Here is a 23,968-nt window from a genome sequence, read left to right on the forward strand (position 1 = left end):
GGATCACATCTTCTTTTTCCCTGCTGCATTCTGTGGTGCCTGGCACATAGTAGGTGCTCAATGTATGTGGACTGACTGGCTGACTGACTGCCTAAATGAACACCATCCCTAGCACACAGTAAGAGTATTAGCAGCATCATGCCTGAGCTTGGACTCTGAGCCTGGCTTTTCCCAGCAAGGAGACCTTGGGCAAGCCCCCAACAGTCCATTTCTTCTTTCCTATCATGGGAAAAAGTTATTCACCCTGTGGGGTGGTGATAACAAATATGAACATCCCTGGCACAGAGTAAGTGCTTGAAAATATAAGTCAAATATGTTAATATTAACTAGGCTTTTCTTTATCCTGGGATTTAAGATTTAAGACAAAACCAGAGTCTCTAGATCTGTGCAAAAGCCTGCATTCTTTTTCTTCCCTCCTTCTCTCCTTTCCCCGCCTTCCTTCTTCAGTGTTTGCCAACTATGTTCAGCGCATAGTGCTAGGAACTATGCTAATATCAATAAGAATTTGATTTGATCCCTGCCTTCGGTGGCAGGGATTATTTCAGTCTAAGAACTAAAACATTACCGAATGTTCTGCAGTAACATAGAATAATACTAATCGTTGTCATCATACATTGAGTGTCCACCATATGCCAGCTAGAGTGCTGAGGGCTTTGTATGGAGTCCTGTTGGGTCCTCACAGCAACCTTGTGAGGGGGATATTGTTTCTTTCATTTTGCAATTGAAAGAAGCAAGAATCAGAGAGTACAAATACCTTGTCCTAAATTGCACTGCTTGTTAAGTGGTGTGCAAGAATCTAACTCATTGACCCCTGACTCTAAAAAAATCGGTGCATCTCAATACTATATGCTGCTGTCTCTGGATTAAGGCTGTTAGAACCATAAAAAGGTCGGAAGCACTTGAGCAATCCTGGGAGAGTGGGGAGGTTATTAAGAGCAGGGGACGTGTCTTCTCCATCAAAATGCTCTCTACTCTAGACACAACATGGTTTCTGGTGTTTAGAACATTGCAACACTCTATATGTATCAAAAGAATGAATAAGTGAATGTATTAAGGAAGAAATGTTTAAGGAGTGATTAGCAGATGGGGCTGGGTGGGAATTAAATGTTTCCTAGAAGGGAAATTTGAGTTGAGCCTGGAAGGTAGACCCAGTGGGGACAGAGGGTCATCCTCTATGGTAGAGTGACCACAGAATATGAGCAGAGGTGGCATGGGGCAAGATGATTTTGAAGAACAGTAAACAGTTCACTTGGCAGGAGAGAAGTGTACATGTAAGGGGTAGGGCGAGAGAAAGCTGAAGGAGCTGTCAGGTGGTGGGCAATGGGGGCCTCGGATGCCAGGGTGAGGAAGTTGAACTTCTGTGGGGAAGCAAAGGGGAACTATGAAAGCATTGAGACTACTGCCATGCTCTGATTACTTAGCAAGGTTTCCCACCCCCTCAATTTTAACAGTCAGATCTCACTGACAGCCTCAGTGAGAAGTTATTAAATTCAGCAAAAACTTTTTAAACTCCTGTTTTCTTTTGGTAAAATAGAAAAAAAGTTTCTGTTCTAGATATGTCTGTAAAGCGTTGAGAAGCGGACACTTTGAACTGACAGCCTTTGTGTGCATTTAAGAAGACATAGGTCTAAAAGGAGAACAGAGGGGAGAATTATGCTTGGCTCGGTGACATTTGCTCTTCATTGTAAAATGCTGATGCAAAGCTTCCTTGATGTGCCCTAGGCTGACACATGCTGAAACCTTGTGAGGAGGTCCTTTTAAAGATGTGTACCATGGATAATGACTCACGTTAGCTAGCAGACTGGGTTCATTATCTCTCCATAATAGGATCGGTTCAATTCAAATATGATCAAGTTGTTAAATAGAAGATACGAAAATGGAGGAAGTGGGGAAAATTTTTTTTTGATCATTAAAAAAATTCAGGTATAATGGAGCATTGTTCACCATGTCAGACTAATGATGTCCTCTAAAAGAGAGGAGGAGAAGAGAAAATTTCGTAAGATATAAGAGAAATAATTAACTGCCTTTCTTTCTGCCATGCCTTGGTCAGGGAAGTGAACATTCCAATTAGCAACATATAGCGCACACACGGACCCTGTGGATTCAGGAGGTTTGGGGAAAGATGTCATGATACTATTCCTGTACAAACTCATCAAGCATCAAAGTTGCCCTTCCATGCCAATTACATCTGTTCCTTCATAGAGCTTATTAAAATGCTTCATAGTCATAAACCACCTAGATACCTTGTGGTGAAAGAGGAACAAAACATGGGTAGAAATGTAGTTTTTTAGAAGTCTCCAGCCTTTTACAGGTAACTGCTTAATTAGCGTAGCCTTTGTGAACTGTGAATTAAACCCAGCTGATTCAGTCTGCTGCTGCTATGGGTTCATCTAATGTGATGTATTTTGACCTTGATCTATTAGCTCTCTTGGCCAGATGTGGTGAGCAAACAAGGCACAAGAACAACAAACCCAACACACGGGGTTAAGTGAAGTAACTAAGGAGTGGAGGAGTCAGGAATTGACCACAGACATAACCGTACTCTTTATACTGCACTATGCTAACTTTGAAAGTCATCTCCCCCCTAACTTGCCTCTCCGGTGTTTGTAATCATTCTGTTTGTCCATTCAGCCCATCCAGTTAGGAACCCTGGCACTTTCCTTGATTGCCCCCACCATCGACATCTAGCAGCATGAAAGAGACTCGCACCCCAACTGTTGTCTCTGCCCCCACGGCCAGTTCTTCACTTCACTCTCCATCATTTCTTGCCTGACTATTGTGGTGCCTTCTAACTGGTCTCATTCATTCATTCATTTATTCAACAGATATTAACTCATCAGCCACCACATACCAGGCTTTCCTAGTCCACCTGGTCTACCCAGTATAGAGGTACCAGTGACCTTGCTAAGCGATACATTTCATCATCCCACTCTATGCTTAAAAAAGAATCTTAATTGGCTTCCCATCATTTTAAAGCCTCATGCTCTACATGTAAGATGAATTATCTGAGTGGTTTGAAATGCACGTTGGTTGGATTTGTCCCTTGATTTTTCTGGCCAAAATAAATTTTAGGAAATTATTAACAAAGGTAAGCAAAGAGGGATACTTTAGTCCTCCCCAGAGCTTGTAATGCACAAAGTTCCAGCTGCCCAAATTGCATATGCATGAGGCTGGAAAATATTCCACAAAAGAGTAGTCTAAAATGTTGACGTGAAACTATTTTAAGGAAATAATGTTATGGACCTCTCAGTAGTCTAAGGGGAAACCTTTGACTCTTGTGTTTTATTTTACCATCCTTTTATTCTTAATCCACTGCTGGTGAATAGAACATATTAAACTTTAAGTTAATGTTGTTTTTATTGTTGACATATTCTCATTCCTACAGCATTCCAGAAACACTTGGAAAGTAACATTTTTCTTAGTAACCCCTTAAGTCAGGAATATACAACTATATTGGGCTTGGTAAACTCTTAGGCCGGGCCATTTTCTTTTCTGTGGTACTTAAAGATCTGCTGATTCTCCCCAGTACAGTTCTTTCCTTTTAGGTACTCCCTTCAGAGCCCACCCCTCCACTTTGGTCCGCATCTACATCATCCAAAGCACCTGCTATTTCATCTCTTATCTATGAAGTTCCTCTTGCCTGGTAGCCCCTCCATCCACCACAGTGGTTTGGAGTGACAGTCTGTCCTATTTGCCATCTGCATGACTATGGGCAAATGAGTTCCACTCTCTGAGCCTCTGTTTCTTCATCTGAAACATGGATGTAATACCTACCTCATATGGTTATTATAAGGATCTAATGAAATAACGGGTACCTAGTACCTGGCACTAGCAAGAGCTTTATCATTAAAAAGTTCTAGTCCTGGGGGCACAAGAGCAGTTCAGTTGTAGAATTCTTGCCTGTCACGTGGGAGACCCAGGTTCGATTCCCAGTCCATGCACTCCACAGAAAATAAACAAGCAAAACAAAATTTAAACAACAAATGGAGCTGCAATTATGGGATACTCACATGGAAACACAATGAAATGCCATACAGCATACAAAAAGAAAATTCCTCCATGAAACCTTAATTATCTACTCTCATCTCCGCACTAATATCTCCAACCTCTCACCTTCAACTTGCACATAGGGTTGATAGTTTATAGTACTAAAATATTCTGTTTCTTATGCATTATCTTCCCCAAATAGACTGCAAAGTCAACTGGGACACAGATTGTGCCTTATGCCAACGTGCCAGAAGAGGAACAGAGAGTAGAGTGGTATAAGAAAAACAGGGAGAAGTGAAAACTGTAGCCAACTTGAGGGCACACATGGCACGAGCCAATTATTGTCATGTGGGAATATGGGCCCAGTGTTGCCAAATGGCAGCTTTTTCAGAAGAAGACAGAAATCCACATTCTTAGGTGAAATGTCCTGAATTTAAAAGTTGAGCCAAAGCTGTTCAAGCCAACAAAGCATGTGTTGTAGACCCAAGTTTTTGATGGCTGTCTTACTCTGACAACCCCTATATATCTGCGTAAGCTGGTTATTTGGAACTCAACTCATTTTTATAGAGAAACAATATTGTGAATGGCAGGTAGGGGTCCAGCCTAACCTAGCAGGGTGATTTTATTTTAATAATAAACTTTATTTTTAGAGAAGTTTTAGATTACAGAAAAAATCGCACAAAAAGTATAGCAAATTCCCATATACCAAAACCCACCCGACCCCCCACATAATTACTCCTATAATTAACATCTTGCATTAGTATGGGCTGACTTTATACTGGACCTTAAGTTTAGGTCAATCTTTAAAAAGCTCATCTCTATGTGAATCCATTTTCCCACAAGAAGGTTTAGAGTTCCAGTTTATGATATCAGGGACACATGCCCTAGAATGTAAACCCTTTAAGGACAGAGATTTTGTTTTGTTGACCACTGTTTCCTCAACATTCAGAGCACAGCATAGCCATTCAGTAAATATCTGTTGAGATAAAGATTACCATGTCTTCCTCTATCTGTCCATCACTAATCTCTTCACTGTGTGAAACAAACAAGGGCTATTTGCTCACTATGGTATCCCCAGTGCCTGGTGTGTGATAAGAGATCAATAAATATTTGTTGGATAAATAAATGACTGGAAAAAAATCTATCCATTGAACACTTATTGAGCTATTATGTGTGAAAGAATATGCTTGTCTTCAACGATGCAGAGATGAATCAGACACTATCCCAGCCTCAAGGATTTGTTTTTGAGAAAGGATTGCATAAACGATTTCCTGGAACCTTTCTAAAATGCACCAGGAGTTACTCAGTGTTTCCCTTCCCAGAAGAGGGGGAGTGGATGAGATGACCTGAAACCATTCAGCATCAGGGCACTTGATTTATCCGAGTGACCCTAAAGCTGTATTCATCCATGGGGTTTGACTATGAAATGATTGAGCTGATATTCTTTCAACTGTGTGTCAGAACTTCACAGCCAAATGAGTGCTGTCCTTTCAAGTGGCCACCTTGGGAGGCCGTGTCCTCATTCTACCCCAGTTACAACATTGCTGAACCACTTCTTTGGCAAGTTCCCTCAGAGGGAGTGAGAAGCTGCTGGAAGACGTTTATTTCATTGCTTTAGAATCATGCCTTCTTTTTGACCCCACCCCCCCCACCCCCCAAAAATTGGGGGGATAAAGGATTATTCCAGTCACTTTATCCCCCAGTCTTGGTTCTAAATGACTTTGGGTTGTTTCCTAAAATCCAACTCATGATCAAAGGAGAAATATTTCCCATGGGTGAGTTCACTGAACTCTGAAGACTCCAGAGGCAGGGCCCAAAGAGAATCCTCAAACTGCTGTGTACTGCAGCAGTTTTGTTGGAACTGGAGTTTAACCTTTCAATGTGTCTGTGAGAAAGGAGACAGGATTCGTTCAGATTCCCAAGTTCTAATGTTTGGATTAAATTTAAAAAAAGAAAAAAGACAAACTTTATCTAGTTTGCTTTTATGTCCCCAATATCGAGCATAAAATCTGGACAATAAGCACCCAAAAAGGAAGAATGAAGGACAATGATGTCTAACATCTACTAAGTGCTTACCACATGCCACAGGTACCATGCTGGGTGCGTGTCATGTCACCTCATCTGGTCATTACAATAACCTTTAAAGGAAACAGGCCAGAGGCTAAGGAGCTTGCCCAAGGTTGCAAACATGGAAGTAGCAAGGCTGGGATGTGAAAGCAGATGAAGAGTTCTTACCCTTAACCCTTAACTGTGCTTACTAAGAAAGCAAAGGGCATAACACCATAAATCCTAATAAAGCAGAGGAGCAGGTGATCCTAAAGAAATCTTGAGGCCTAATGCTCTACTGTGGTCATGAAAGTTCCCTTCAGTCAGTGGGTTAGTAGCTGTCCAGCTGTTCAGCCTTTCCTGGGGCATTGGTTTCCCAGACCATCCCATTGCTCTTCTCAGCCAAGAAGATACAAGATGTTGACACCAGCATCCTTTGCCTCTTACCCATTAGAAGTGGCTAAGCATGTGGGTGTGTGATCCGAGGCCTGGCTGAGTGGGTTATTTGCGAGGTCCTGTATAGTTTTTGGAGTTTTAGAGGAACCTGATCCACCCAGAACGGGGCAAGGCCAACAACAGCACAGGGGAGAGGGACTGGGAATTTGAACTGGAAAATTGACCTTGGATCCTATCCCCTCCATGCATGATGCCAGTCAGATTGCTTTGTCTTTCTGGGCTACCCCGTTGGTAGGAAGAGCGTTATTTCCAAGCACTGCCTCGCTCTGGAGGGGAACTAGAAAGAATAGACTCTTCTTGAATGGGGCAGGTAAGTCATTGGTCACCTTTGCTCTTTGGGCATCTGTTTCTCCAGGTTGGAGGAGAACTACGAGATTGCAGAAGGGGTCTGCATTCCTCGCAGCGCCCTCTACATGCATTACCTGGATTTCTGCGAGAAGAACGACACCCAACCTGTCAATGCTGCCAGCTTTGGAAAGGTGAGTCCCAGCCTCACCAGGCTTCTTCCTTTCTTTTCCTTTTAAGTATGGCTGTTAATCACTTTAAAACATCTTAATTATTTTTTCAAGTTACCGAAATAATTTGCTGTAAACAAATTAAAACAATTCAGAAATGTCAAAAAGAGGCAAATGTCTCCTCTGAACTTCCTCAGTTCTTAATTTGCAGAAAGTAACTTCTTTTCTCTGAGAAGCAACTCTTGAACTCACAGGTGCCTTGTGTGTATGTTAATGAGCCTGGAATAGAAAAACTGCTTGGCTTACTAATGTGCCGACTTAGGAGAAACTAGGAAATGGCCTTGAATCATTCGATCTGAGGTTTGGGAGTCCCTGGCTGGGGGATGGTACTATTTGAAATATAACCTCAAGCCTAATAGTTCCCACTCTATGCTATGATTAAACTGTATGTCACACTTTGAGCTGTGTCTAGAAAAAATTGTTCTCACTGATCATTCATATATAATAGGCCACAGAAAGCTGATGCATATTCTTTAGACTGATCATTTATTTATTTGGATGAAAATAAATTTTTATCCGAAATGTCCAATTCAATACATCTAAACTCTTCCTCCTTTTATTGCATCCTTGTTCTGGGTATGCTTTTTAGTGGATTTGCTAACAAAAATACACTGGCTTATTCAACACCACTGCTCGTTATTAGCTTTCTGAGTGCAGGTGTGAAAAGAACTGAAATGGCAGGAAGAGGTCAGCATCCTAAGGTCCAAGTATTTCCTTTTCAGATCCTTGACAGATAGATCATCAGAGGAAAAAAAAACAACAACAAAGAGGAGTGTCAGGCCTGAGCCAACCCCCTTGGAGTGTTCAAAAACAGGGTGGCTGAGAATCAGCTCCACTCAGTAAATGGGAAGATGCTCTGTAGTGACTTAGGGAGGGGAAAATGGTTTTTGTGATGAATTAATGCTTTTTACCCAATATGAAAAGAATTTTTAAAAAAGTCAGTGGGGAAACTGCCTTTGCTATTTCATGTATTCTTCTTCGGTATTTGCTGAGACCAGCTGTGTGGGAGGCACTATGTTAGACAGTGGGGACCCAGGAAGAAGCCTGAGATGGCCCAACCCTGGAGGGGCTCACAGCCTAGGGGTCGACTTGTTTCCTCAGTGGGTGGGAGAAGGTAGAGTACGCCATGAATGTGTGTGATAACAGAGCTTGGTCCCGGGTCTGCAGTCCTGGAACACTCACTTGCCTCCAAATGACCCTCACAATTGCCAAACTGCTGAGCCCCGATGAAGCCTCAGGAATCCTGATTCTCCTGGACTTACGCTTAACCTCTCTGGGCTTCAGCTGTCTCAGCCTTCTCAGCTCTGGGATGGTTAATTAATTAACCCTTCCCTGCTTCATGGAGATGTTGCAAGATTCAAGGGAGATGATGTCGATGAGATGACGTAAGGTTCACTCAGTCATCCATTAACTCAACAAATATTTACTAAGCACCTACCATGTGCTCTTATGAATTCTCTACAAGATGTTTATATAGAGATACAAATAACTAGTAGCTTAGATTCTGCAAAAACCAACCCTTACCATTTCTAGAAATTTCAATTTGCCTGTGTAAGGACTCTATTCCTTTATTCTCAAATACTTTTGTAACCCTGCTGACAGCTGGGGGTTTCCTTGACTTCATGATCTGGTTAAATGCAGTTTATCCACTCCCCACCCCCACCCCTGCTCCCTAGTTCCATCCCAATTTTCAGCCTCTAGCCTGCCCCAAGATTTGACCTGGGACCCTTGTTTCCACATATGCTACAAATGTGGTTGTTTAGCATAATTAAAATTAAACAGAATGAAAACTTCAGTTCCTCAGTTGTACCAGCCACATGTCAAGTGCTCAGTAATCACAGGTGCCTAGGAGGCATATCATACTGAACAGTATAGAATAGAACCTGCCCAACGTCACAGCCTGCTCTATTCCACAGTGACCCAGGGATGAAACCCAGCCTCCTCCTTGCTTTTCATTCCACAGTCCCCAGAAAGCACTTGTGAACTTAGCAGACTGAACTTTAGTGGAGGGGGTTACATCCCAGATGGAGTCCTATGGAGCAAATACCCCATCTCGAAGAGCCCTTCAGCCTCCCGCAGCAGAACACATGACCCGCCCTCCACCCCCTACCCCCCACCCCGTTTCCCACAACTAGTCCCAGCCACTCTGTGCTCTCTCCGCTTTACTTCTCCTCTTCTGCCTCCCTTCTGTATCCCCTCCCTCTTCTCTCCCCCTCATTCTTTGGACAACCACATCAAATTTCCTCTGTTCTCAGATCCTTGGTGCCTGCTGGCATCTGTGCCCACAGGTGTCACTTATCCCAACTGGGTTTTCAAAATATTTTCCCAAACAGTAACTGTTTCCTCCCTCGGAAGAATTTCAGTGCCAGATGTTCCAAAATAGTCATTAACAAGGCATCCAAACCCCATCTCATCTTCACTCCAAAAGCAAGGAAATATTCTAATGGTCTTAAAAGCACAAATGCAAAAGCTCTTCATCGATGTCTTGGCATTGATTTCAAATGCATTGGGAATTAGGGCTGCCCTTGAAGGAGGTGCCCACTGAGGGTTCCACACTGAGCCTGTCACATTGAAATCCCAGACACATTAGCCCTTCCTGAGAGCTCTCAGCATGCTGCGGCTGCCATCTCCAAAGAGAAAGGGACTAGCTGTTCTGTGAAACCTTGGGGTGTAATCATGGTCAGTCTTTATTTGAGCAGATTGGTCTGAACTCATGATTCATCTGTGAACTTTTAACTCAGAGCCGGCGAGGGTCAATATTTCAGTTTGGTTTTTGGAGGGAAAAAATAGATTGGTGGTGGTGCCCCCACCCAGCCTGCAGGTGGGCTGAGGTGAAACAGACCTCAGTGGTAAAGCTCTCTCTCTCTGGTTGCTTTGCTAGGATCCTGCTCTTGATAAAGTCGGTGGCTGCAACTGCTCTGCTGCAAGTAGGGTTTTAATATAAATCCTCTTTCCAAGACTGCGGCTGTGCTGCGTAAGCATTAGCTTCCAGTAAACGGTACATTGACTTTGGGTCCCGGAATTAAGTTGGGAGTTGCAGAGAATGATCAAGCTTCTGGCTGACCTGGTCTTGTGGCCACTTTTGCTGTTGCCTAGGGTAATGAAAGGTCATGGACTTGGAATCCCTTCACCCTCCTCTGAGCTCCCATTTCTGTACCTTTAGACAGGAAACATCCCTCACCAAATTACTCTTTGGACAAAATGAGACAGAGTGTTCTTAAAAACTGTAAAGTGCACTGTTAGTGGAAGAAATTGTTATCTGAAATTGGCCCTATTCCATCCTGTCTCCTCTATTGCTTTACCATATATTTTTTTCTTTATAGCACCTAGCACTACCTGAACTATCTCCTAGACATACATGAGCTATAAGTTCCTGGTATATGTCTTTCCCTTCCTGCAGAATAGACGGTCTATGAGGATAGGGATTTTGTCTTCTTAGTTCCCTACGTATCCCTAGCACCCAGAACAGCATCCAGCATATAGAGGACCCTCAGGTATTTGTTGAAGGTTGAATGATTTGTGTTGTTTCTCTTCACCAGGGACCATGTAAATCATTTCACATAAGTGAATTTCTTTAACCCTTATGATAACCATATGAAATTGGTATTATATCCATTTTCCACTAACCTTTGCTGAGTGGAAGGGTACAAATGGGAACTGGCTGTATTTGTACTTGCCTGGAAGTGCTACCTTCAAAGTCCTCTGTCCAGCCTTCCTGCTCTGACAACATCACAGGAGAGTCCCTTAGCATCCGACTATGTTCAGTCATCACATCAATTTTGGCTGGATAGTTACACAACTCATTCTCAGGTATTAAAACATTCAGTTCAGCCCAATTTAAAACTTCGGTGTCATGTGCAAGTCTGAGCATCTCCCTCTTTGTAGCTTAGAATTTGCCCTGGGAAAGAGGGGTCAGTTCTGCCCTTTCTCCTCTTCTGACTCCTCCAGGGTTGAGGGTAGGAGGTGGTGGCAGGGTGGGTGGGTTGCAGGAAAGGAGACAACAGGGACTTTGACCAGCTGGTGCTGTTGGAGGCTCCTCCTCACTGTTAGCGGCCTGTGCTATGAATATCATCCATCCGCTGGGGTGTGGGGGTCCCGTCACAGGTCTAGGAGACCCCCTGTGGATCTCCATCCAACTGCTCCCACCCTGCCCTAGTCTGGTCTTGCCTCTCACTGAGGACTGGCCCCGTGGCTCCAGTGTTGTGTCTGAGGATTTCAAAACTCCAGATGAGCCCCCACAGGCATGAGTGGCTTATGGAACAGGCCGAACTAGATGAGGTATAAACAGGAAATGGTGTTCCTTTTTTCTAGTTGCTCTTTGACCCAGGCTAAGGCCAAACTCTCTTTTCTGACCCCTGATGGTTTCATGGCAGGTTTAATAGCTTTTCGATTGTATGAACATGGGCCTCTTTTCAATAATTTAGACTCTTTTATATATATTAAAAAGTCCAGTTCAATCCAATTTAAAACTGCAGCCTGACGTCCACTTCAAAGCTCTTCCGCCTGCTCCCAGCTCAGGTCTGGCATGGGGACCTGCAGTGGGGAAGAGGAGGATGTGCTCTGGTCTTCCACAAATCCCTGACCTTCCCCTCCGGCTGCTGGCTCGTCAGGCTGAGAAAACTAGTTTCAAAGTGATAACACTGTTTCTCCAACAGAAGCAGTAAAATAGACTTTTAAAGAACAGTGGAACTGTAATTTGAAACAAACACAGGTAACTAGTTAGATTTGGCCTACACTTGACATTATATCCAGTTAAACTGCCCAACCTTATTAATAGGATTTTTTTTTTTCGCATGGGCAGGCTCTAGGAATCGAACCCGGGTCTCTGGCATGGCAGGCGAGAAGTCTGCCACTGAGCCACCATTGCATCGCCCAATAGGAAATTCTTATTAGTAGATGGTAGGAATTCTCATTCGTTTAGTTCTAATTTAGAGCATGGCATACATGGACTCCTCATAAAGTTGACAACAGCAAACACTTACATTGGTGCAACCACTTCACATATATCAACCCCATCTAATCCTCTAAACAACTCTTATTATCCCTCATTTCACAGATGGGTAAACTCAGTCCTGGAAAATTAGGTAATTTGCCCAATGTTGCATACCAGTGGTGGATCTGGAATATGAACCTGGACAATCTGGCTCGACAATCCATATCTTAACCATCTCAATTACACAGAACCAGTGATTTCAGGAGTAGGGGGTGGGGGAGAAGGTATTCTTTTGACTTTGGCATAGTCATTAGCCATCACCTGGCGAACTCCCAGATGATGGAATTTGGGAGAGAAGTCTCTGCCTGTCTCCCTCTCAGGAGTCAAGTGTACTGATCGTGGCAGTTGAGACATATACCCTTACATCTTCCCAGCCAGGGTATTCTGGGTAGTGTTTCCAGTATTTCCAGTATTGCTGCTTCCTTCCTTGGATTCACCACTGATTTATCATTCATTTACCTTGTGCTTCTTATGGGCCCAGCACTGTGCTGGGTGATGGGATACAGAGCAAAGAAGGTGGGTCTCTGCCCTCAAAGGGGAGGGAGCTGCAGAAGTGCATATGTTCATGGATAACTGCAAAACCAAGTGGCAACTGTGCTTCCTAAGCTAGTGAACACACAAGATGGGAACAATGCAGGGGAGGGAACTGCTGCCTTCTTAGGAGTGAGGGGATAAGGGGTAAAGGGCAGCCTGAGGACCTGGCTGGTCCCCCAAAAATGCCTAGATGCTAAGCACCCCTTCCCAACCCACAGCTCTGAAGAACTCATGGAAGCTGAGGTGGGCATTTCAACTTCACTAAATACATCTTTCTTTTGCTTTTCCGTTGGTCTTTTGGAACCTCTTAAAAAAGAAGATTCTCTCTGCACAAAAATGGAGTATCATTGTGCTTAGCCAACAAGCTTAGTCTTTTCAGAAAGAAAAACAGGGCCTTAGATTTCTGAGCAAACAGAGTACCTCTAACTTACAAATAGGTTGTTTTCCAAGCATTTGTAACATGCATTCCAGGGACATTTAAATGTCTTCTTCAACAGACATTTTTTGCTGACCATGTGCCAGCAGGTCAGAAGTTTCCAGTAATGATGGGTTTTGAGCCCGGGACTTGAGGATTTATCACCCTTACTAACTACATCACCATGGACAGGTTTCTTTCCTTCTCTGAACTTCAATCCTTCTATCTGTCAAATAGAAACATTAGTTTATGGATATATGAGGATCCTCACCATACTAGCCCACCCCAAATACTTTCCAACTAGAAATCCTCACGTAATAATTGTTAACCCTGAATCTGTGCCAGCCTCTGGGCCAAGCGTTATCTCATTTAATCATCACCCACCCTGTGAACTAGATGCTATTTTATTCCAATTTTAAGACAAGATTGTTGATTCTGTTGTCAAGGTCAGATTTCTTCTCCCTATCTCTGAACAATGCCTTAAATGAATTAGTGGTTTTACTTTTCTTCATATAAAATATGTCCAGGAGAAGCTAACCCATGCAGGTATGACAGCTCATGAACGCCAGGGACCCAGGTTCCTTCTCTCTTTATTCTCTGCCATCCTTAACAGATGGCTTCCTCGTTCTAGGTCACCACATGGTCCAGAATGTGGCTGCTGGACACCAAAGGCCACATTCCAGGCAGGAGATAGAGAGAAGGGGATAAGGGGAGAAAGGGCAAAACCCTAGCCAAGGCAGCTCTCTTGAGGAACTTTCCCAAAAGACTGCCCAATAATTTTCCCTTTTATTTCACTGGCTACCCATGGCTATCAGGAGGCAGGAAAATGTAGTCCATTACTGGAATAAAAATTAGGGTTTGGTTAGAAAGGAGAAAGGGGTAGACAAGCAGCCATTCTAGCCCAGTAAGAGCATTTCTGACATCCACGGGTCCTTCGATATGTCACAGTCCAGGATCCTGAAAGAGTTTAAGGTATACTCTCAAATTATGAGTCCGTGGGAAGCACCATAGGTGGTAAAATGTGATCCCTGAAGACAGTGGGAGGGTAACATTATTTATGGTCAGCAATTTGTTGAATTTTCCACAAAGAGACAGATTTATGGATAGGCACTAGACAGTTATAACAGTATAATTTGAATATGTGGAGAAGGCCATTTAGCCCTGTAAAGACACCTCCCCTGAAGGCTTGCTGAGGTCTCAGATTCCTCAATGGTTTTATTTAACTCTGTAAAAAGTGCAACTAGAACAAAGCAGAATCAGTTATTAATACTTAGTTGCTAACGCCTTAGTATGAACAAACCTAATCTGTTGAGGGGACCTAAAGAGCCTTCATTTTCCAGGCTCAGGAATTGAACGACTTTCCCAAGGTCATATGTTTAGTGGCACAGCCGGCCCTGGACCCCAGACTTGGAGTTGGAGGGGGGATTGGGTGGAATGAGAAAGCACCAGACACCCTCTGTGGAGAAGGGAAACCACTAAGAGGGAGACAGAAGGAGAGGAAGCTGGAGCCACAGATGCACTTGTATGAATTGCATTTATTTCTATCTTGACTTTTTTCTGATAAAGACTTGAAGTAATTGGCACTTTTGGCTGTGGGTGACTCTTCCTTGAATATTTGGCTCCCTCCACCCTGCTGGCAATGTTTGAGCAAAGCAGAAAAAGCCGAGTGTTTTTGGGGGGACCTGTGCATCTGCAGCCACACCTACCTGGAACAGAAACGAGGATAAAAGATTCCTCTGGTTTTGCATAACTGGCCTCTACCTCAAGAGTCCTTCACACCTGCCCATCCATGCCTCTTGCCTTGATCTAGAGTCACTTGCACATCCGTGGATGGAGCAGCAGGGGAGGGTGTTGTTGGGGCATCCTTAGGATCTTTCAAAGATGGTTGTCTTCCAATTTTCAAAAGAAAGAAACTAAGTGCATGGATGGAATTTCTTCTGTTTTGAATTCTTGCATATATTTTTCTTAACCTTTGGTATCTGCTGTTGAGCATCCATGTTGGAATGTCTGACTTCACACCAGACTATATATTTTGTTATTCCAGATGTCCTTAGTGTGCAGTGTAAAAGTTTTGAAGCCAAACTGCTTGGGTTTGAATCCCAGCTACTCTACTACCAGCTGTGGGAATTCAGGCAATTTTTTAATCCTCCAGGGCCTCAATCTCCTCATCTGTAAAATGGGATAATGATAGCCACCACTGAGAGAACTGCTGAGATAATGAGTGCAAAACAGCTTAGGATAGCACCTGGCAAATACAAACACCCAATACCTGTTAAGTATAATTATGATTTCAGTTTATTATAGCAATATCTTATGACCTCGATACATCATGTTTTTAACACATCACCACTAACCTCTCAATGTTTCAAGCCTTCTAGGTTTTTTCCTTCTGAACAACTTTGAGAATAACTTCTAAAAATTTCCTACCTCACACACACGCTGCCATCACCACCCTCACCTTTCCTCCTATTATCATCTTCAGAATCATTTCATTTTTTACTTAACCTGTATCTTATGTAACTCACCTCAGTCTAGCTAAATCAGCATGTGATGACTCTCTGTTCTCAAACTCATGTGTGTGACACATTATCCAGTCAGCCTAAGGGCAGCCCTAGGTGCACACGTGGAGTTTTGGATTTCTTGCAGTGACCGTCTTTGCTACCCCTCGAGGAGGAGCAGATGAAGCATTCCCTTTCTAGCCTCGGGGGTCTTGACAGAATCCTTCATCAACCCAAGGGCGTGATTTGAAATTTCACTTCTACTAGATTTCAAATTCTTGTAGAAGCTTCAAAATTTCTCTTGGGGAATTTCCTGCGGAACCTGAAGTACATTCTACCCTCACCCTACCACCCAGTCACCCAGTGCCTGGCACTTAGTAGGTATTGCAAAAAAAAAAAAAAAATTTTTTTTAATGAATAGAGTTATATTGCATTATAAAATTGCTCTGGCAATTACCCATTTTAAGATAGAAGCATTGAGCTAGAATATTTAACAATTCTTATTCAGACCACCAGGTTTAATTATTTTGTCTTCTCTGAAAAAGGAACTAGGTTTGTTGTCAAAAGAAAGTCAGTACTCTACTTTGAGATTTAAAGTTGTGGAGATTAGAATCCCTTCTGGCTAATCTCTTTCCCTAACCATCTCTTTCTTGTTCAAAAAAATTTTTTAAAGAAGCCATAAATTGTCTACCATATATGGTTATAAAGTAGTAACTTGTCATTGTGCTGAATTTCTAATTTTTGCCACTTGAAAAATCCCTCTTCTTTTCCCATATCCAAATGGTCCCTGAAATAAGACCCACGAACTCTTATTTTTATAAGCATACTTGACTCTTCCTGTATAGATGAGTTTTGTCTCCTTTAAAGTGTGGGAGTGTATACATTTATTCCATTGTATTGGGGTTCCTTTTGTATCAGTTCTTGTTGGTGGCAAATCTTTGCCTTCTGAGGGTGGGTTGAATTTTTGATACTACCAAAAGCCTTTTTTCAGAGCTGTCCTTGACAAGTAAGTTTGGGGATCAAGTTGGATCGAGACCATACAATTTGAGATAAAAATCAAAGCCCGTCTATAATGTGGTACCTGGTTTTTCTGTGTGGCTCTGCAGGCTCTTGAGACAAGGTGAGGGAGGACGTCAGGAGGTTCACACATGGTCGTGTGTGTGGCTCCTGTGCATGTCTGCCAAGGTAAGGAGGAAGAAGAGTGGAAACAGATTCCTGGGTCTTCTTCCACTGGCCAGCATCTGTGAATCTCAGCAGCCTTGGTTAAGGCTGTAAAATGAGGCTCATTATGCTTTCCTCCAGGGTTGTTTTTAGGATAAAATTTAACACTGTGTGTAAAACAACTAGTTTCATGAGTGGTGCCTCCTCACGCAGCAGAGGTTAATTTTACCTTTCCCTTCTGTATTTTAAAGAAGGACAGTTGTTTGACTACGTTGTTTTGGGAACATTTGCTCAAAACTCACTCACGTTTCATAAAATCTGCACCTACAAAATGCTGTAGGGGTGGCCCACAGGCTGAGTTTCTGTCTACCTGGAGCCATGTGTTGTATGGAGAGAAGAATGGACGAAGAATATTAATAACTTGACTGTCACCACCCCAAAAAAAAATTCTAACAGCTCCAGAGAACACTGCTCTGGAGCTTGCCTGCTTCCCACCCCTGGCCCTGTGGAACCCCCAGCCCTGTGCGCCCAGGCTGAAAGGGAGAAGAGTGGGATTCACGAGGAATTAAAGGAAATTTGGAAGGCTGGGATGTTGCGGAATGTTAGATCAGTAGCGAGAACAGCATGTGGTGTTCTTTAGGCAGGCTTCATTGAAGCCATACAAAAAGAGAAAGAGGGGCTGCCTGCCCGTCTGCTCATTTATCAAACAGTGCAGCTCAACTTTCACAGCTCCACAAAAGTGTTTTACTGTTTGCCGAGTCTTGCTCCAGAAATTAAAAATTGAACAGCCTTCACGGAGTTGAGCCGACCCTGCATTTTGAGACTCAAACTAAATTATGCTAGACTTTCACGTTCAGGGACCAGTTGATGATTTGGTGAAAGGAGAGGAGAAAAATTAGTGATTTGCAACCCATAAGAAACATTTTAAAAAGCGAGCCCCCTGCTCCCCCAGGTTTTTGCTGTTCTGAGGAGGAGGAGGAGGTGCTCTCTGCAGCAGCCCTTTCTTGGCTGGCAATGGGAAAAGTCTTGACCTCCATTTGGACAGAATATGATGTGGTACAGCAGTGCCTCCTTCCTCCCACCCCCAACTCTTCACAAAATTCCTTTCCTCTTGATTTTTTTTTAAATTCGGAATTACCTTTTTCTCTTCTGAGGGGAGAAGGAGAGGATTTGACCATCAAATGTTTTTAGGTTAAAGAATTTTCACAGATGCACGCATATATATTGTTTGGGGAGCCACAATACACCACAAAAGACTGAAAATTGGATCAAATGGTAGAGTAATAGTTTTCTTAACGAAGAGAATGAGCAGAAAAGAAGGATGGTTAGAGGAAGATGTAGTTAGGAGGCGCAGAGGGGTGTTGGCGGATGCGGACTCCCTTGCTCCAGCCCCTGGCAGCTGGTCACGCTTCTTCCCTCCAGCCAATGGGCTTATTATAAAGGCCTGTTCAGGTGGAGCCCTTGCCCCCCACCCTTCCCCTATAGCAGCTAAGGAAGCCCCAGGAGAAGAGCCTTCCTTCCCGCAGACCACAGCTCCGTACCCATTCTTTAACTCCTTTGACCTTGCCACAACCCTGTGAAACAAGCTGAGCAAGTATTGTTCTCCCCATTTTATAGATGAGGAAACCTGATGCTCAACTGGAAACAAGAGCAAAAGGTCTTTTTTAGTTTTTAAAATTAGCACTTTTTTTTTTTAAAGCGACAATACCCTCCTTCACTTTACAGAAAGGATTTTGACTGTGTTTTAAGAGCCTTGGGATGTTCCTCCCCTTTGATCAAGATGTTCCACATTTGAGAAACTATTCTGAGGGAAACAACAAACAAAACAGCAACAATAAGAATAGCCGCCTTTATGCCCTTTATTTTATCAAGAATAAAGGTATTGATCATAGCGTTACTTACATTAACCCACACTTGAAACGACTTCCATGGTCAGTAAAAGAGGAATGATTTGATTATGCTTTCTGTCGTGTATTAACCAATGAATTAATCTGAGCCACATTATCTCTCGCCTGGGACTTCTGCAATAGCCTCTGACTGGTCTCCCTGCTTCCACCCTTGCCCCCTACAGTCAATTCTCCACACAGCAACCAGAGTGATCGTTTTGAAAGGTAAGTCAGATCTTGTTCCCCACTTCCCTGCTTAAAACCTTCTGAAGTCTTCCCAATCACTCAGAGGAAAGGGAGATATGATTACAATGGCCTGCAAGGCCCTGATGAACCATGCCCCATCAACTCCTCCCAGCCTTCCCAGAGTCATCTCCTCCCGTGCTCTGGCTGTGCTCCAGCCACACTGGCCTCCTTGCCGATTTTGAACCACATCAAACAAGCTTCTGCCCCAGGGTCTTTGCATAGGCTGTTCTCTTCCTTTGTAAATTTCTTCTCTCACATAGCTACAAAGCTCATTCCGTCACTCCCTTCAGGTCACTCCTCAAACACCAGCATTATCACTGAGTCTCTATCACCCTAAATAAAATAACAACCCCACCTGTGCATTCCTTATTCCCCTCACCCAGCAGCACTTATCTGATAGAAGCCATATTGATTTTTTCATTTGTTTCTGTTTGGTCTTCCCCCATTGGAATGTAAGACTCATGAAGAGGTTCTTTCTGTTTTGCTCTGTATTGTATCCCTCAATGCCTAAGAAAATGTCTGGCATATAGTAGGAACTCCGTAAATTATTTGTTGTTGGATGAGTCCAAGCTATCTACCATTATATAGTCGATATGGTTATCAAGCCTGCAGTTTGTTGAACGTGGGGAAGACTGTTAGAAAGTGATACTAATGATCTACTTCATATAGTCATATAGGCTGAGGTCAAGAGTTTGGAGGGCTGAGCAAACCGATGACTATATATGAGGATTCCATGGACCATAACTATGGTCACTTAAACCTAATGAGTGGCCCAGGGAAGATTTCCAAGGGAAAATGAGGTAGAAGTTGAGATTTGAAGGATGAATAGACATTAGGTAGACAAAAGGCGTAGGGAGAGGGTTCTGGACAATGAGAACAGCCTGTGGGAAAGGCCAGAATAAGAGAGAGCGCTGTGCATTCCTGAAACTTGAAAGAAATTTTTAAAATTTGGAGAGGAGAAGTGAGGCCAGAAGGAAGGCAAGGGCTGATCAGGCAAGACCTGGTGAGCCATGCTAAGTCGGGGTTTGGACTTGGCCTAGAGGCATCCTGAAGAAGTGGTTTGCAGTGGGGCAGGACTGAAACCAGGGATAATTAGGGGGCCATTGCTGCAGTCCAGGTGTGAGATGATGGTGGCTGGGACTGATGGAGATGGGACGATGTGGATAGAGTCAGGATCTATTCAAGAGGGAGAAGGATGGAGCTTGATCACAGATTGGAATTGGCAAATGCAATCATGGCTTAGACAAAAAAAGAGCTCTTACCCAGCCAGGGAATTGGGAAAGGCTTCATGGAGGATTGGCATCTATGCTGGGCACATGGTATTTTGAGGGCACGAGTTGCGAGGAGGGAAGGAAAACTGCAGGGAGACATGAGGTCCATAGGCTGTGAAGTTTGCATAGAGTTGAGCAACATGAAATAGTCTTTTGGATGGAGCATGGGGCTCATGTATGCAAATATAATTTGAAAATTCCATAAGACCACAGTACAAAGAATTACAAACAGACTGATGATGCATTTTCTTACCTCCTAGAGGAACAAGTCAAAAGTCCTGTCCTCATTTCTCAGTGGCCCTTTGGCCTGCTGTAGACCAGTCTGAGGCCACTGGCAGCTTAGTATAGGGCCAGGTATCAGGAGTTTGGCCTGTTGGCCCTCTGGATATTATGAGGGATACCAAGTGGACAAACACTAGAAAAAAAAACAAAACTGTGCTCATTCTCTTAAATCAAATAATAATAAGGCTTAACAACCAAATGAAACAATGCTGCTTTCTTTTTTAATGTAATACTGTTTGTAGGAAATAGGGACTGATTTATGTTTAACAAAGATAAAGAAAATAAGAAAGAAAAGAAACCCATTATAACCTTTTTGGTAGACTTTTTATGCTTTTCAAGATTATCTTGAATTTTTTTGTCAATTAGGAATGGTTCTAGTCAGGAAGTCCTTTCCTATTTGAAAAAAATTCAGCTTTAGTACACAGACACTAAGGGGGTTGTTCCACCCACAACCCTACTACTCCAACTGACATTAGTTTTTTATTTTTCTATGTTCCCTTTGGTTCCTATACCTGTATATATAAAAATTATAATATTATTATATTTTTGAGGTCTGCTCTTTCATTTAACATTATGTCATTAGCATTTTTATGTTTTTATTACCATCATTTTTAATGACTACGTAAATCTTATCTAGCATATTCCCTATCATTAATTTAACTAGTTCCTTTTCTTTGGACATTTATGTTGTTTCCAATTTCTCACTCTCATTAGTAGTCCTGCACATAGTTTTTCCTTATTTAGATTACTTCCTTGGAATTAGTAGATCAAAACATATGAATATTTTGTGGTTCTTGGTTTATATTTTCGATACTTTTGAGAAGGATTATACTAATAAACAATGTCGTCAGCAACCTATGAGGATGTCGGTTTTACCACACCTGTGACAACACTGTTTATTATAATTTTTAAAAGTTCTGCTAATATCAGAGGGCTAACCCCAGTATTTTACTGTTGCATTCATTTGCACAGGACAAACTTCCCAGACATAAATATCAGGAAAATCTCTGCTCTTTTTAAACAGCTAATATGCTTTTATCTTGTGGGTATTGGGACTCTTGTAACTGATTGTAGTATCTTCTTTGCTTGGGTGGGTAGGAAGTTCAGAATCAAATAATAACCCACTTTTAACCAATGTGCAGAATTCTCTGGCTCCATTTTTCTTTGTTTTCACCTCTTGCCTTCCCTCTATCCTTATTGGCATATTTATATCTGTTCAGCAGTATACCTTTGTAGATAGCTGCAACCAATCCTGGCTCTGAAACCAGTTATGTGATGAAAGTCTGGAGGTCTACTTGGCCATAGATTGATAGAACCAAGGATGAAGAGGCCCCAAGCCTTGATGCGGTCTTAGAATGCCTAATGGGCAGAGTGCTCAGAGAGCACGATCACTGACCCATGGTTCAGATCCATCTTGAAGAGTGCATCAGATTTGAGGTATGATAATTTGAGAGGGACGTAGACGAAGTGAGAAGCTTGGGTTTTGAGGGGCCTGGAAACCAGCTCTAAAACTCTTTTTATTTCCCAATTGGTTTCATGATGTTATCTCATTAGATTCGCTAACCATTCTATGAAGCTTGCTTCTTATTTCACTCATTTTCAGATGAGAAAATGCTTTCCCATCTGTTCTTTACAAGGAGACAAATTCCTAAAGTACAGAAATGGTCAATCTTCATGCTACCCCTCCCAGGTTCTTAATTTCTCTCCAATTGGTCCACTTTTTTCCATTCTACTGATTCCAGATTAGTTGAAGACACCATCACCTATTCCTTAGATTCCTATAGAAATCTTTCTCCAGTCTTTAAATGAGGAAACTGAAGCACAGAGAAGTTAAATAAAAATATATCCAAGTTCAAAAAAAACGAATGTAGGGTCACAATAAATGTTGAATGAATGAGTAAATCAGTCAATGAGTGTATTGGTGTGGGTAGAATCGATAAAATTCCACCCCTAACATCTAGACAAAGCACCCCAATTTCATGCCCTACCAGTGGGAAATCAGCGACAGCATCTCTTTCCTGAAGAACAGCCTGCAGGCTGGCTCCCTCTAACCAAGGCTAGTAGCCGGGAGGAGAGGAATTTGGCTGGACGCAGGAGAACAGTCCCTGGAAGTAAAAGGGAATGAGTCATCAGGGCAATCAGTGGTAACAATGGCTAATGTTTATTGAGTAAGTGCCAGGCACCGTTGTAAATCATTTACATGCATTAACTTTTAACATTTTCTCAAGTGTTCTTTATGGTAGGTGTTATTATCATTTTCATCTTATATGTGAACAAACTGAGTCACTTCAAGGTTAAATAACTTGCCCACGGGCACCCAACTAATATATGGCTGAGATGGGATCTAAGCCAGGTAGTCATGCTCCAGAGTCTTTGCTACCACCTGTGCTTCTCGGCAGACATCTCTGTAAACACCAAGGAGAGAGGACCATTATGTTCTCACATTAAGAGGTGGCCCTACCTTCCAGATTTCTTGTGAATCTGTGGAGGCAACAGTCATTACCATCACTTGCTCTGCAGATGGTTTATAAAGGCTACTCTCGAGGGCAGGAATGGGGGCTTCCTTCCTTCCTTTAACAGACCTGGATTGAGTTCTCATCCTGTTCCAAGCCCTGTGCCAGGTCCCTGCTCTTGTGGCACTTACATCCAAGTGGGAGGAGACACAAAATAACAATAGAAGTAAGGGAACCAGATAACTTCACAGAATGCCACGCACTAAGAAGGCATAGAATGGGCCCTATGATGGCCGACAATTGCTTAGCCTACTCTAGCTGCTCAGAGAAGGCTTCTGGGCAGAGGACCAGTGTGAAATTGCACTCCGTGCAGTGGGGACCGCAGTACAGAGGCCACGAATGGAGAGCAAGGTGGTGCATTTCAGAAATAGAAGGGAAAAAAAAAAAAGCCAGTGTGTCTGGGATGTGGTGAGTGAGTCGTGGGAGAGGAAGGCCATGAGGTAAGCTGGGGCTGGGTTCCAGAGGCTAAGTGTCGGTTCTGGTACCAAGTGTGATAGAAGCCATTGGAGGGTTTTAAGCAGGGGAGTGACACATTCCAGATCAACTGCACTATCCCTCCTGTCCCACAGCTAAGTTGTGAGTAGGGGCAGGTGAACCACGGAGCAGCTGAGTGAGACCCCTTGGCATCCAGAGCCCCACAGTCAGCCAAGCCCTCCCCTTCCACTTCTCAACCTCAGTGGACTGTTCCAGGGTCCATCTGGACTCCTAACAAGAACTTATGTGTTCCCTTCTTTAGATTGCTGGTTGTAATACTCAGTCACTGTCCGCCCAGCTTTTCTTGATGGGTAACTGACTCTTGTGTTGACTTACAGATCATAAGGCAGCAGTTTCCTCAGTTAACCACCAGAAGACTCGGGACCCGAGGACAGTCAAAGTAAGCACCGGCTGCTGTTCCAGCTGCAGAGCGCACATCCCTGGGCCTTGAGACCAGGCACCAGCCCCGACCCCAGCCCCAGACCCTGGGCCTTTCATCCTGAGCTCTGTCCCCAGGCCTGGCCAGACATCTGTGTCCAGAGGGAGCATAGAGGGGCTTTATGACAGCCAGGTCCCCTGTCCCAGGGCCTTAGAAAGAGGCTATTCCCAAGCCCAGGGCCACCTGGCCAGCTGCTTTAAGGAATATAATTTTATGCTACCCTGCCCTTAGGCTTTCTGTAAAATAATCTTG

At 43.2% G+C, this 23,968-nt stretch overlaps 1 protein-coding gene across 1 annotated transcript in view; it reads left to right on the forward strand.

Annotated features, from left to right (window-relative positions):
- Positions 1-23,968, forward strand: part of RFX4 (regulatory factor X4) — a 141,858-nt gene that overhangs the window by 40,635 nt on the left and 77,255 nt on the right. The window contains exons 4-5 of the mRNA XM_077168613.1: positions 6,845-6,968; positions 23,616-23,677. Coding sequence (XP_077024728.1) covers positions 6,845-6,968; positions 23,616-23,677 — 186 coding nt within the window. The remainder of the gene's footprint in view (positions 1-6,844; positions 6,969-23,615; positions 23,678-23,968) is intronic.

Source organism: Tamandua tetradactyla, chromosome 7 (genome assembly GCF_023851605.1).
Source record: "Tamandua tetradactyla isolate mTamTet1 chromosome 7, mTamTet1.pri, whole genome shotgun sequence".
In the NCBI taxonomy this organism is placed as follows: domain Eukaryota; kingdom Metazoa; phylum Chordata; class Mammalia; order Pilosa; family Myrmecophagidae; genus Tamandua; species Tamandua tetradactyla.